This window comes from Manacus candei, unplaced genomic scaffold (assembly GCF_025592945.1).
Source record: "Manacus candei isolate 608988 ecotype Guabito, Panama unplaced genomic scaffold, ASM2559294v1 h1tg000002l, whole genome shotgun sequence".
Lineage (NCBI taxonomy): Eukaryota > Metazoa > Chordata > Aves > Passeriformes > Pipridae > Manacus > Manacus candei.
In genome coordinates, this window is record NW_026138050.1 from 9,464,894 (window position 1) to 9,480,034 (window position 15,141).

At 35.9% G+C, this 15,141-nt stretch overlaps 1 protein-coding gene across 1 annotated transcript in view; it reads left to right on the top strand.

Annotated features, from left to right (window-relative positions):
- Positions 1-15,141, top strand: part of SNX29 (sorting nexin 29) — a 97,603-nt gene that overhangs the window by 23,170 nt on the left and 59,292 nt on the right. The window contains exons 12-15 of the mRNA XM_051810222.1: positions 3,424-3,487; positions 4,713-4,841; positions 9,202-9,284; positions 12,801-12,907. Of these exons, the coding sequence (XP_051666182.1) occupies positions 3,424-3,487; positions 4,713-4,841; positions 9,202-9,284; positions 12,801-12,907 (383 nt within the window). The remainder of the gene's footprint in view (positions 1-3,423; positions 3,488-4,712; positions 4,842-9,201; positions 9,285-12,800; positions 12,908-15,141) is intronic.

A 15,141-nucleotide genomic window follows, 5' to 3' on the forward strand; every position in this document is an offset into this window, starting at 1 on the left:
TGTGATCCTAAATTAAGCATTGATTTTTCTCCTGTATGTGATAATGAAATTTGGAGTTGCTGCTTGGTTGTGTCTCTATAGTGTTGTCAATTCCATAACTCTCAGAAGAATGAGGCAAAAGGAAATAGAAAAGTATTTTAACATCTTCTATTTCAAGAATCTTTTTTCTTCTTTTTTTTTGCAAACCATGGCCTTTAACAGAATCTTGCTTTTGTGCTCTGCTTTTGTGTGTGTGGGAGAGGGGACTGTGAGAAGGTGGGATTTCAGGTCTCCGCTCATGCGGAAGATTCTGGATGGAATAAGGAAAAGAAGATTAAGTTATTAGGCAAGCTAAGGTTACAGTTTAAATAGGCTGGTAAAATTGACAAAATGGAGACAATTTATAATAGCTTCACAGTTTAAATGTTAATAAATGAGTACACATTAAACCCCTGAGTATGCACACAGGCAATTACTGCAGAGTAGGCACCCCAGAGTAAGTGCAGAACCAGCACTGCATTAACTTGTCTGGGTAGCAACAGCTTTATTTTATTCAGTTAGAGACATAATAGCAACTAACTGTTGATTGTGCATTATCATATTTTAATGACACATTTGAAATATTTAAAATACCATTGGCGTGATGCTTTCTTGAGGAGGATTCTGAATTCAACCTTGTAGTTCAGGATCTTTATTTTGTTGCAGAGTGTTACTGTACTAAAAGGTCTCAGTGGATCCTTTTGCTTGTGTTATACATTTATATAACACTTCCTGGATTGTTCTGCTTTCCTCATCCTTAGAGCAGTTGTTTGTTTCACAGATAGGCTGATGGATTGTGGTCCATTTTGACATTTTGGCAACATTGCATATTACATTTTCAGGACTGTTACAACCCACCAATTGTTCACTGCCAAAAATTCCCACCAAAAAACCCCAAACAAAAACCTCTCAAAATCCCCAACCTTTCCAGTCTGCCCTCAAAGTGGCAGTGTCTCATCATGACTAAAATAATACTAATAGTGTATTGAGTTTCATTATCACCAAGTTTGATATTTTGTAGCTAAATATAATAGTTAAATCTCAGAGTGTAGGGTTTGGTGTTGTTTTTTTTTTTTATTTTGTTTCCCCACCTCACCCCTCCCAACCACCCCCAAATTAGTGGTAGTCAATCAAAGCTATTACAGACCATCTTTTGAAAAATAGTGATGTAAATAAAGGAGCACAGCGTATTTTGTCATATATAATCTTTCAATTCTAAGTTTTTCTACAGTTCCTGTGTAAATTACAGTGGTTACCTGGACACTTCGTTGCTGTGTGAACTTTACTCTTGACAGAAAGGATATTCCACCTTTTACTCATTGTTATTATTAACTAGAAAGGTGTTCTGCCTTTACTGCTTTCTGTTGTATGCCTTGTGCCAGCAACAGCATTAAACTCAACAGTAAGGTCACTTGGCCACTGCTTGTGTGAAAAGAAAAATAAATATACCTCCAATTTTGAGTTGGGTCAGGTCCTGCCAGGACAGTGTAGAAACACCAGTGCCACAGCAAGGGAGGTGGTGGCAATGATGGAAAAGGCAACTGGAATGTCCTTTTTGCTGAAAGCACAGCCTTAGGAGGACTGGTTAAAGTGCCCATGTAATTGCAGCTTTGGTTTTGAATATGAGAAAGCGAAAGTTTCCAGATTTTTTTTAATGTATGCTTGTATTTAATATCCACAAATTACACTTTTGGCTTTTCTGCAAGATTTGGATTTGTTTTCTTTTTTTTTTTTCTGTAGAAAAATAATTATTCTTTCTATGCTGAATTAATGAACTGCAAAATCCCCCTAATGACCTACTGAAATGTTTCTTGCTAATGTCAATTAGTTCTTAAGCTGTAATATGGATAATATGAAATGAGTAGCAAAATAATCATCTACTTTCTTCATGGCCAAAGAAGCAGAAATGTTTTGGAAAAAATCTAGCATGGAGAAATTTGGGTTGGCTGATTTCAGATGATAGGAGAACCCTGCTGAATCCTGCAGTCCTGCAAGGGTGGGATTAACCTGGAGGTTACCAATGCCAGCCTGGAACTGTGGTGGCTGCAGCACTGACTGATACAGTGGATTGACAGGAATCCTTCATGTTTTGGCCACTCCTAGATTTAGCAGATTTCATCTGCTCCACAGGACAATGTTAAGTTTTTCTTGAATGGGCAAAAATTTCTGTAACTGTAGAAAATACTAAGAAAAATATGGGTAAATCAGTGAACTGAATGTAAAGGGCAAAAAGTTCTCCACTGGCTTTGCTTGCTGGAAGAAAACAAGTAGTACCAGTTCTGTTGGTATGTTTTCAGTAAAAGCACACAAAATTTATTGACAAATTTGTTGAATACTTGCAAAACAGAGCTGGTTGATTTATTATATATAAACATGAGAGCATTTAATTTAACTCTTGGGAAGGATGTTTTAATATAATTGTGTCCTTGTAGCACTCATAAAATTATTGATTAATATTTGTGAAATTGTTAGTGCAATTGTTAAAAAAAAATCTGGTTTAGGATGATATGTATCCATCCTGATGATTGCTAGAAGCCACTGAAATCTCTGAAGACCTCTCTTATTTCATATATTCATGCAAAATCTGGAAGTCAAAATCTATAATTTTAGATTAGATGATAAGGTCCTAATATTTTTCTGTAAATTTATAGTAAGTAGTCGTGGTGCATCTGTACAGTTATATGGCAAAACCTTTACTAAAACCTCAGCAGAAGGACTCCAGGTGAGGCAGTGCTTTGAGCTGACACTTTTCTGTATGGTATTTGGCTTTTCTGGTATCATGTTAAAACCTTAAGAAATCTTTAAAAATTCTAAAATTCTGTCAGTTGGGTTTTTTAAAATTTTTATTCTTGATTTAATGACAGAAAGTATTTTTAAGGTGTTTTTAAAAAATAGAAAGTTTTTTATAGAAAATTACAAGATTCAGAAATCCTTGAGCTTGAGAAGAAATGCCATGAAGAAGCAGTGACATTCTCTCTATTCCCACCTCCCTGTAATGGTGATATTTCCTGCGCCAGAATTTGTAGGAAGGAAAAGAAGCAATTTGAAGGAGCTGAACGAGTACCAGTGTGTGTCATTAATATGCACAGAGTGAAAAGGTGCATTCTGCAATACAGCTGTGATTAAAACAAACCAGCTGCACCCAGGGCACACTTGTAAACATTGGTATTAAAGCCAGATGCAGACTCATTTGGTTTGATCAATTCTTCTGATACGGTGTTAAATTACCCCGGTTTTGAAAGATTGCTCAAATTAGTGATGAGATTGAGAGTGTTTTTATGTGCTTTGCTGAATAGCAAATGGTGTTGGCATCATTTGGAGTGTGTTGCCTGTGTACATGACTTCTAGATCTGAACTGAGCAAAGTGCACACAGACATTGAATCTTTTTTCTCCCTTCTCTTTAGATGAACTTCGCCAAGCTATCGTGGCCATGATGAATAGGAAGGATGAACTGGAGGAGCAGAATAGGTAGTTTTCTTTTTTAAGTCAAGAGGGACTGTAATTAAAAAAAAAAATCTGTTCTTTAATACAAGCTGTCCTTTATGTGAAGCCATACATAATTTTTGTGTAATCTTTTTGATGTATGTGTTATTTTTCTGCGAAAGGTAAACTTAATACTTCACTATTTAAATGTCGATACTGAAAGTAATGTTTTCAGGTCAGCTTCTTCCTTTGAGTTAGTTTAGTTTAATCACAGATAAATCTTTGTATTTTGGCAGCTTTTGCAGTTGCAGTTTTTTCAAAACCAAAACTTACAACCAAAAAATTCTGAAGATTTCTTAAGACAACTTTCCAAATGAGCAAAAGTTTGTCCTTTTTCAAATATTCCAAAAATGTCTTTTTTTCCCCTTCTAGTTTAGAACTGATGTAGGATGGCTGACAATGTAATGCTGAAAGTGGCTTTCATTTGTGAGGGTCTTTATGTTCACTTGGGGCAAAATGATGAGGTAAATGTAAAAATGATCAGTCTCTTATTTAAAATGCCATCAAACCTACTTTGTATTTATTTAGTTTATTTAGACACATGTTTAGATGAATGAAAGTACAAATGTATTTGATGTTTGGTAATTTACATTTTCCTATAGATGTTTTGGGGCTTCTAATGCTGTGACTACCAACTGATTCTATTTTCCTGCCTCCTGTTCTTCCTACTCCCATAATTGCAAGTTATTGCCCCGTTCAGCTTTGTGTTTTTTGGCAGAATGCTTTGGGTTTTTCCATTATACATCATGCTGACCTTTGCTATCTCATCAAAGGCTTTACACAGAGATCTGTAGCACAGACATGTCTGTCTCCTGCCCTTGCTAGTAAATATATTGCTTATAGATTATTCCTGAGGTGTATGGACTTGCACTGAAGCAGTGAAAACACATTATAAACTTTTTTAAATAGTAAATTCTTTCTGTGTGGTGGTGCAGTAGATCCCATAATAGATTGTGCTTTGGGCATGTTGATGAGATTGTAATAGAAATTAATAGTAAGCATTTACAACTGCTCAAATTGGGACTGTTTCCTTGTAGCTTTCCCTGTCTTTGTATAATCAAATCACGTGAATTTATTCCATCGAATAATGAAATTTTAGGATTGTATTAATGGTGTCATTCAGGCAACCTACTCTGTGATTCCTAGAATATACTCTAACTACTAAATAGTGTTTGCAGGGTTCAAACCAGAGGCTGTTGCCTTCTTCCAGATCCCTACGAAATCTGCTGGATGCAGAGATGGAGCTCTCAGCAGCACTGAGGCAGGAGATGGACAACTGGAGAAGGAAAGTAGCAGAGCAGGAAGAGCGACATGCCACCAAAGTGCAGGCCTTGGCACGGTAAGAAGGGCTGAAAAGGTCTCAAAAAGTAACTGCAGTGGAACAAGGGAATAAAAAAGTCTGCATGCAAGAAAAATGATTTTTTTTTTTCTTCCCCCAAAATACACAAGCTGGATTGTTGGGATTCTAGCTGTCAGATCTGGAGCCAGTGTGGACTTGTTTTGGAAGCTATTTCATTTTAATATTGCTCCACAGTGTTTCCTTTGGTAGGTGGTTTATGTAGTACTACACTGAGATTAGTTTGGGGACCCCTCTGCTCCCAGCAAGTTCTTACTCCAGTGAGTAGCAACTCAGTAAGTGCTGAGTGGTCCTAGTGTCAGTTGAAATTAGTAGGAATATTTGTGTCTTTATTTATTGCTTTCAGTTATATAACATATGTCAGTGCTGACACAGATACCCTTCTGTATGTGCCCTCAGGTGTGTAAGCAGTAAAGAATGGATTATCCATCCCTTCAGTGACACTTCCGTCTGCTCTGTCTTTCTCCTACTGGATTACTTAAGCATGACTTCATTTTCCATGAGCTGATGCTTTCTTGTCCTCTTGGCAGGTTTTCATGGCTGAGCATCACGAGCAACAGTTGTTGCCAAACATTATTAACAAACAAGTACCAATTTCTGAAGTGGTGCAGCTGTTTTCCCCTAGCTCCAGGAAGATCAGCTGTAACAGGTTGCTCAGGACCATTTCCAATCAGGTTTTGAACATCCCCCAGCCCCTGTGGGCAGTGTTTTCAGCAGTGTTGCTGTTGCCTTTCTTTGCCATGAAGGGTATGTTGCTGACTTGTGGTCAGCTGCTTTTCCACCAGGACTCCCAGATCCTTCTCCATAGAGCTGTTTTCCAGCCCCTCAGCATGAATGGGTGCCTCAGGCTATTCCTCCCCAAATGCAGGACTCCACGTTTCCCCTTGTTGAACTTCATGGAATTTTTCTGAGTCCAATTCTCCAGCTTGTCCCAGTCCCTCTGAATGGCAGCACGACCCCCCTGTGTATCAGCTGCTGCCCAGTTTTGTGTTGGCTGTGACCTTGCTGATGTTGCACCCTGGCCCAGCACCCAGGTCATTAATGAGGGTGTTAAACAACATTGGCCCCAGTAGTGATTTGCCTTCATCTTGACTTTATGCCACAGCTCTACTGAAAGAATTGTAACCCTCCCCTCATCTAAATGTGATTTAGCTTAAGAAAGACTTTTGAAGGTAAATGCTGCTGTAATAGTTTGATTTTTCTTACAATTCTAAATAATCTCTAGAGTAAACTATGATGTGTGAGTTCTTGGGGATGATTCACATGTATAGTAAACAACAAACCCATCCCAAGAGTTAAATAAGAATAGTAATCTGGGCCTTATCTCAGAGAGAAGGGTTTGTTTTCTGCATGCACAGGCTGAGTGCTCGGTGTCAGTCCTAAAGTGCCACAACTGAAATTCCTGTAAGCTTTTTATTGAAAACGATAAATATAAAGCTTTCTTAGGAAAAAAAAGTATTTAGAACACTACTAATTCTGCTTTTGGTGACACATCAAACCAAACTACTCACTTGGGGTAGGGAGAGATATGGGTAAGTGGGTTTGACATTCGTGTACTGTAAGGCAATAGAGACAATGCAAATACTTCAGTATTTAATATTCATGTTTCAGGTTCTAGGAACTGTGTATTCGTGTTTCTTTGACTCACTTCCCCCACAGTTTTAGAATTTGCAGTGACATATGGGTGAATCAGATATTTGTCATGCACATACCTTTTTAAAGAAAAGATAAGGAGCTTTTATAACAAGATCTGAAGAGATGCTCACTTAGACTAACTAGTTATTTTTAAACAAGTTTATGTAATTTCTGTTATTGTTACCGAGACTGGGTATGTTGTGTTGATTGCTCTTCTGACAGTCAGTTTGCCTTGTTGTGTGATAAAAACATTGTTGGGAGCTGCTTAGGTACAACAAATTCTTGTGTCACCAGTTACTATGGACTTGGGATGCATTTCTTTAATGATTCATTGCAACTCATTTTCTAGCCTACAAACATTGCATATAGTTATTTTGGAATATAGGTTTTCCTTCTAATTTTTTTCATCTGTTCACTTTGTGCACTGGAGGTGATGCTACTGCAATAGTAAGGGTAGTAAAATTTTTTAATAAATAATATTTTAAACCAAGGAGTTGGGCAAGATGAATAATCAAAAGAAGTAACAAAAAGTTTGCAGTTGCTCTGTGAGTGCATAATACAGTAGGTGAATAAGAGGAAACTAAGTTTTAGATGTTTTGAAGTAGAGAAACCTCACTGTTTATGTTGAGAACAATTGATCACGTGACCAGAGGAGAAAATTTTCCTCACTTATAAAATTCTGAATATTTTAAGGCAAGGGAAATCATTCAGTAAGAATCTGACTGTTGTGATTTGATGAATGAATATTTTTCACATTATGAGATCTGATATTTATGTGTGTCCCCAAAGCTCTTTTGAAGAATTTGACATAAATGCCTTCCTGGAGGCTTTGAGAACACAAATTTCAGTGACACATCAGTCAGTGCTGAAATGATGGCTTCTGGATATCTGCAGTTACTCAGCCGGTCTCCTGGACTCTCCAGAGAGTCTCTGCTCTCCTAGACAAAATGCTGGCTTACTGAGAGAAATTTTTACCAAGTTTACAAAGTTCTCTTTGAAAAATGGAAAAAATCTTAGGTAATTTCAGTTTCAAGTAGTGATAATCTCATTCTTCCGTGTGAAAAATTTGAATAGCTCTTTCATAACAGTTATTATATTGTTTCAAAAGGAGCAGTCTCAGTGTTCAACCTATTTCCCAGTCTTCTGATAGAATAGGCTCAATAGACTCTGTAGTATTATGTTGTCAGCTGGTTCTTTGTTGTTTCCTTTTGTCCTTATCAAAGAACCTTTCTCAAATTCATGGACATATTGTGCCAGTGGCTTCTTGGCAATACTAAAGATTTTTAATTGAGATTCCTTCTTCTGTATGGAATGCTATTACATCCCTTTGCAAGGCAAAGAAATTTATTGAAGTTGACTGTGAAATTGGATAATCTCAGATTGCATATCCTTAGACTATATTCAGCAGTGTTGGAGGAAAGCATAATACAAAAGACAGGCTTTGTAGCAAGAAAAGCAGATAGAGAAGATGAAAATGCACCGTGGAGGGAAATGGGGGATGAGAATTTTGGCTGTACTTTGACTTACACTTCTATGCACCTTCTGTTTACTGTAGATTCTGTCACCTAATTTGCCTCCTCTTATCTACTGTCTATATTACTTAAGCCACATTGCATTTGGATTTGGCATTTTATATTATTCTGTTTTACAACACTTCATTCACAACCACAGCCCTTCAGTGATGGGTGAAATGATGTGTTGTGCATCTTGAAATGATTCCATCACTTCCCCTAAGCAACTTCTTAGAGAGAGGAAAAAATATCTCTTGTTTGTGCTTGTGAAAACTAATTTGAATATTCCTATAATAAATGACTTTTTCTTCCTGCTTAGTTAGTTGGTGACATGTCACAAGTGACAAAAACATTTTATAAAAAGAGTGAGATACAAGATAATCAACTTAATCATATTTAGTAAGGGATGAAGGAGCTTCTTCTGGGAGGGAGCAGGAAGAAGTGGAGATTGGTTTTATAATATAAACTCATTATATTGTGTATAGTTCCACTTCTATTGATTAACACTGAATAAAATTGGGGTTGCATAATTCAGAAAGCTGATTTGAAATCCATAGAAATATGAATATAGTAGCAGTCAAGGCTTCCTATATGAGCAATGTGGCATTGCTCACAACAGCAGTTTATTTGTGTGTGTGTGTATATACATAATATATGTATATTTTGTGTGTGTATGTATATATAATATCATAAGGACCATCAAACGTATTTACACATGTTTCTGAATACTTCTAATTCTCAAATAAATTCCCATAAATAAAATGCCTGCCTTTGTGTTTCATCTGTTTCCAGCTTTCTGTGATCTGTTACATGCCCAGGGTTCCATCACACCTGGCAACAAACGTCCTTGTCTAGTATCCCATCCTTATGTTTTAATTGATTGTTGATTTAGAGAGCCTATATCATTTGTTTGCCATCAGTATAGCATAGTATGGAAAATGTAAATTAAACAGTTAATGAAAGTTTCTGATTACAAGATAATCTGTTTCACTGATGTGTTTATGTGATCCTGGAAAACTAGTTTTCCTGATACTCTGCTGTAAATGTATTATTAATGTGTAAATCTTCCCCCCCCCTCACTGGTGCGACACAACGTAGGTAAAGCTTATAACAGATGGTGTGTTTGTTTCCATTGAAAAGGGCTTTCATCTATTTTGAGAAACCAATAATATTTATTCTGTTCTTTTTATCAATAGAGAAAATGAGGTGCTAAAAGTGCAACTTAAGAAGTATGTAGGAGCTGTCCAGATGCTCAGACGAGAAGGTCAAACAGTGGAAGGTAAGGATAACATGAAGGGAGAAAAAAATCCATGCACAGGGTTTGCTTTTGTGGCTGCTGCCATTGAGAGAGAGTATATTGGAGGCATAGGGATAGGAACTAAATGATGGAAGTGACCCCTGGTCTTGTAGGGAAACGACAGTGAAAGAGTTCCCAGTGCTTAGACCTGGCTCTGAGTTACAAGAAACTTCTTTTTTTCCCCTGATTGGTCCTGGAATGAATCTTATTAGACAACGAACCACCCAGTCCTGTGCAAGCCCTGGTCTTTAACCAACTCTTCAGCCACACCACACAATCCTAGTGTGGCTGGGGACAGGGTTTGTGCTTACACGTGCTGCCCAGTGTGACCTGAGCTCTCCCCCTGTGGGAAAATATCAGCATCTGGAAAGACAAGAGTTCTGTTTCTGTGAGAACTGTCCCTGATTCATCTCTGACTGGGCTATTTGCTGTTGTGTGAGGAGTTTTGTAATGCAGATCGATGGCAAACAAAGGAATGTTATGGGATGGAATACTATCAAATTACTGCTGAGCAGAAACAATGAAGAAGTCTGTGCTTTCCTTGCTGAATCTTCACCAAAACAAATGAAATCATTTACATGAAACTGGGGATAGCAAGAGATGATTATAAGCCCTGTTTATTTCTTCAAACTATCCTAGAGTAATATCTCCCAGTAGTGAAAATAACATACTTGATGTATTTTCCTTTTGAGGAAAATTACTGATGTAGATTTTTGTACTTATTTTTACAGAGCATTTTCTGGTGGATGAGGTGGCCTTACTTTTTTCAGTAAGAAATTTCCCAGAAAAAGCTGTCATATAAACAATAATCTGTGAATTACTGTAACATTGGAACATAAAAATAATTATTTTGAGGAGAGAAAATTTAGTATCTCTAGGTTATACTCTTGTTTTGGAGATCAGTGTGTTTGAAATAGACTCTGTATTGAGTAGTAATGAGCAGGTTTTATATCTGAAAGATAATGAGTTAGCAGCAGGCTTACCTGTTTTTCTGGGGTCTGTGATAGAAGTGTCCACGACCAGCTGAATTGGAGCTTTGATTCTGGATCCTCTCCTGGTGGGACCTGTATTTCCACTGACTGCAAGAAGGTGTTTTGAGGGACGAGATGGCTTTTCAGAAATTGGCCCCATCTGTCTGATGGTTTTTTAATTGTGAATATTGTGGCCCTGTAAGTGGCTCTATGAATGAATAGCACTGTTCTTAAGGGCTAGTCACTATACTTATCTGGAGTTGAAAAACTTCATTCATCCTTAAAAGGATATTTGTTAGTGAGAACACATGTTTTTACTTCCGACTGTGCCGAGTGTAGTGATTCATATTGAGAATTATTCACGAAAACCATCGCTTAGGCTTCTTATAATAGCAGAAATTATCCTTCATTAAATAGTGACAGTTTCCATGATGAGGGTAATTATAGGAAAAGAAAAAAGTATTCCTAGGCTAGCTATATTCCACCATGTTAAAATTATGCAAATTAGCGAGTGGTAAGAATAGAAACTGAGTAGGATGGTCAGATTTTATAGATGAAAAAGGGGGATGGAACAGTACCAACACTTCTAAAAATGAACACATGTATGCTTTATGCTCCAAGGATATTTAATCAATCTACAGTAATTTTCTGTAATATTTATCATTAATGACCAGCTACATGCACTATTTGTCATAATTTTTTTTCCATTCTAACTCACACATTGTATTTCTATAAAACTAGAATTATTTTCTTAGCTGCCATTGAAGATTTGGGTGAAATTTTAGTAGTACTGGGGCCTCTGACTCAAAGTAAGTATTTAAGTATGTAAATAATCCCTGAGAACTAACTGCAAAAAAGAAGAGTGAGACACAAGAAGTTTTTTCTTTCACCAGATTTGTAGAAACTATTGCACCCGTGGTTTGTATACATAATAAATAATTTTAATGATATTTAATCTTCTTCCAAATGATATCAAAACAAAAGTCTGAAGTGCATTGTAGGTTTTAGAACACTGGGTTTTTAGATTTTCTGTGAAACTATTTTGAAAGAGCCAAAATAAATTGAGCTTCTGCTGCTGTTATTTTTATCACTATAAATAGTGAAGACTCTTCATGTTTGCTGCAATAAGATAAAATGCTATTGAGTATGGCTTTTAAATAGTTTCCTAAAATAATAAATGAAACTCAGCATGATACTTTGCCTTGTGGTGACTTAAAAAAGCCAAAAAACCCCATTCAGCAAATGTGATTATAAATAAATTGCCCAAGAGTCAGAACTGAGTCGAGTTCAGAATATCATATCAGCTTTCAAAATGAGTGATCACTGCCGTGGACTGAGCAGTTTGATATTGGTATTTAAATATTTAATAAATCAGCATCTTGACTTCTCAGCCATCAGCAGGAGTTGGCTGTGTACCATTTTTCAAACCCGCTTAGATAGAATATTATTTATATAAAAATGCTGATCTTTAAAGTTTCTGGCTGAAGAACTTCAAGCAATATTTACAAGGAAAAGATCTTGAAATAGCTTTTGAATTCACTTAAAGAATAATAAACTTCTGAATGCATATATTCTTCCTCAAAGCAAAAATCAGTTCTCAGGCTTAGGAGTATTTAGTCAGATGAAATACAGTGTCTTCCATCTGCCATACAGTGGGTGTAGATATAGTTTAGGTTTTGAAAAATAATGAAAGCATTTATTAAACTTCTCTTTTATTAGGGCTTGTTTACTTTTATGTGCTTTTATTTTCTTAGAAATTCGTGGAAAAAAAAAAACAAACGAAGAAAACTTGAATTGAACTTTGTGGAACTTGGAGGGGATTTACTTAGAACAGGCCTTCAAAGTGATCATCACTTACATAAATGAAGGCTGGGAACAGGAATAGAATAAACTGAAGTTTTCATTCACTGCAGATAAAAGAAGTAATGGGCTTACATGGCAGGTGAAGGAAGTTTGATTAGCTATCAAGACAACTTTTATGAGAAGAATACTTAAATTTAAATAGATTGTGCAGAGAGGTTTCTAGGAATAAATTAGACAATTAACTGTCAGGAATGGAATAACTACAGCTGATTCTGCTTTATGCAAAAACATGAAATACTGGATAGAGTATGGAATGTCCATTCTCAGCCCTGTTTTCTGTAATTTCTGTGATGTGTAAGCAGTCTGTGCAATATGAAATGATATTTTGGAAGCCAAGTAGAAAAAAGTCTTAGAAGAGAAGCAGAGACTTAGTTTTAAAAGACTTAGGGCAGGATTTGCAGTTACTACCTTCATGTATTACTCAGAAAACAGCCAATTGCTTTTAGTTTACATTTTTTTTTCTAATAAGAGTACCACTCTAAATATTGCTCACAAAAAAGGCTCCTTGCAGAATTTGTATTTTAGTCCTTCTGATACTGTTTAATATTACATTCTATTTTGATACTTTTAGTAACTGCTTCTTATAGAGCTATTACTTCTACACAGGATGTCTTAGATGTTTCTGGAATTTACCATTTTAATTTGAGGTATCTCTTTGCTTTAGTTCTGCCAAACATTTGGAGCACTGATGGTGAATTTACGATTCCAGAGCAAAAGCAAGTAGAGAACAACGAGGAACTCGCCAGCTCTTATGAAAGAAAATTGATTGAGGTAAAGTTTGTACTGCACAAATTTAATAGAATCATAATTACATTATAACATTTGAAGCTTAAATGGTTTCTTGGCTTAGCTGTTATTTTTCTACTCAGTAATGTAAAAGGTAAGTCTGACTTTTTTTCTTCAAAAATAAAAGGAATGAAAAATTTAATTTTCTTGCTTTTTGCGGGTAAATTTTCTTCATTCAACTTCAAGGCATATTTAAAGCAATCCAGATAATTAAAAGTGCTTTTCCTAACAGAGGTACATTTTTATGCTTTGGTATAAAAATGAAGGTTTTAATAAATAAACAAGTTCCTTGAGGTTTTAACTGATGGTGGTGAAGTTGAAAACATCACAGACAGCAGGTTTCAGGTTTTGTGTAAGTTACAGTACATAATTACAGGCATTGCTGTGTTGGCACTTGAGCTTTATTTAAAATGAGAACATACTGAAATCTGTAGCTTTTTCTGTGCTTTCCTTCTGGTTTCTGATTGCCAAACCATGTTTCATTTTTGTGTTGCTTTTTGAATACTGCCTTACAGGAATGTATGATGGAAGCTACTAATTCTGTTGATATGGCCAGGTTAGAAAAAGTTCTTAATGCAAGATTTACTTTTAAGACTAATGTAAAAGTCATTAAAGAAAAAAAGAGATAGATTAGGGTTTCATCCTAAATTTAAATACAAATTATTTTCAAGACAAAAGTAATGAAATTTAATATCTAATACTCATATCTCCTAGTAAATAATAAAAGAACATTTTTATAAAAAGCAAAAAAATTCTCTGTCTTTCTCTTGCCCAAAATACTCTGAAATTGGATACCCACATTAATTGATTAACATGAAGAGGACTAGAAATGCAGGTCAATCATCAAGGAGATTGATACAGTTCTAAAACATTCATACTTGATTATCCTTTTTTCTCCCTAATGCATACTTGTGCTTGAGTTCTTCTGACTCCTTTCCTCTGTTCTGTACCTATCAAAAGAATATCTTAATTAAGAACACAGGTAAAATCTCTTTCAGCTTTGAAAGCCTCCTTAGTTCTACCAACTTTGTTCTGCATGCTCAGGGATTTGTTGCTGACACTTGTGAGTTTGTGGCAGACAAACCCCTGTAACAATCCTTCTTTAGAGGTCTTACCATGGCACACAACCTTGTAATTAAATATTAGTTGTGCTGGAAATCAGTGTAGAAAACAGGTCTTAAATTAGTGAACTCGTCAGCACTTTTCTGTGGAATCACAAGTCCTTCTGTAGCTTTCATTAAGTGAGACTATTACTGAGATGAGATGGAACTTCCTCTGTCCAGGGAAGTTTGGCACAAGTTTGGACTTCTTTTGCAGAATTTTTGAAACAGGAAGCAACAACTGAGCATTTTATGACTATATCAATAGATTTGTAGAATTGTCTTTGCCACTTAGAGTCTTACTGTTTTTCACTTGTAGAAAAATGGAATTATTCATTAGTAGTAGGATACCTGCTCCTTTTTTTGAAGATCTTTGACTTTGTTTCTGTTGGGGAAAAATGTAGATCATCATTTTTTGAAAATGATGGAAAAATACATCCATGCTTCCCCTAAGAGCAAAAGGAAGCAACTTCCAGTTCTGTCTGGAGTTTCTTGGGAGATACAATATTTTGTATTTTGTGACTACTGGGGGAAAAAATACCTATATACTTGACAAAAAGTAATTGATTCAGATGTGGGTTGTGCAAAACTTCTATGAATTTTAGCTGCAAATAATACTAAAAAGAAACCTTGAATTGTTGCAAGTTCTTAAATGTTTCTCTACTCTAAGTGTGTCCTTCCAAGACAGATTGTGTTATTCAAATGCTTAGTGAAACATTCCTGACATATTTTAAGTTAGCAGCTTAGTCCTTTGCTGTGAAACAAGAAGTGGTATAAGCATGTTTTCTGATATGGCCACCACCAAGTCTGAATGATCATCTGTCCAAGGGAAACTTAGCTTATTTGTACTTTGATTTTTTTTTTTGCTTCAAATATGTTGTTGTGGAGAAAAACAACTGTGAAGACGATTGAAGTCACAGTAAGGAAATTTGTTGCTTAAGCTTCAGTGTGGATTGAATAAAGGAAGATGTGATAAGATAGAACTGAAAGAAAATAATTATATGGAGACCTCTTTATTGGTTTTAGCAGACTTTGATATTAAAGAAAGCTAAATTAATGTTGTAATTCAGAAGTATAGCTGATCACTCCTTTGGGTTTGCTGTGGTGGTAATGCATTTT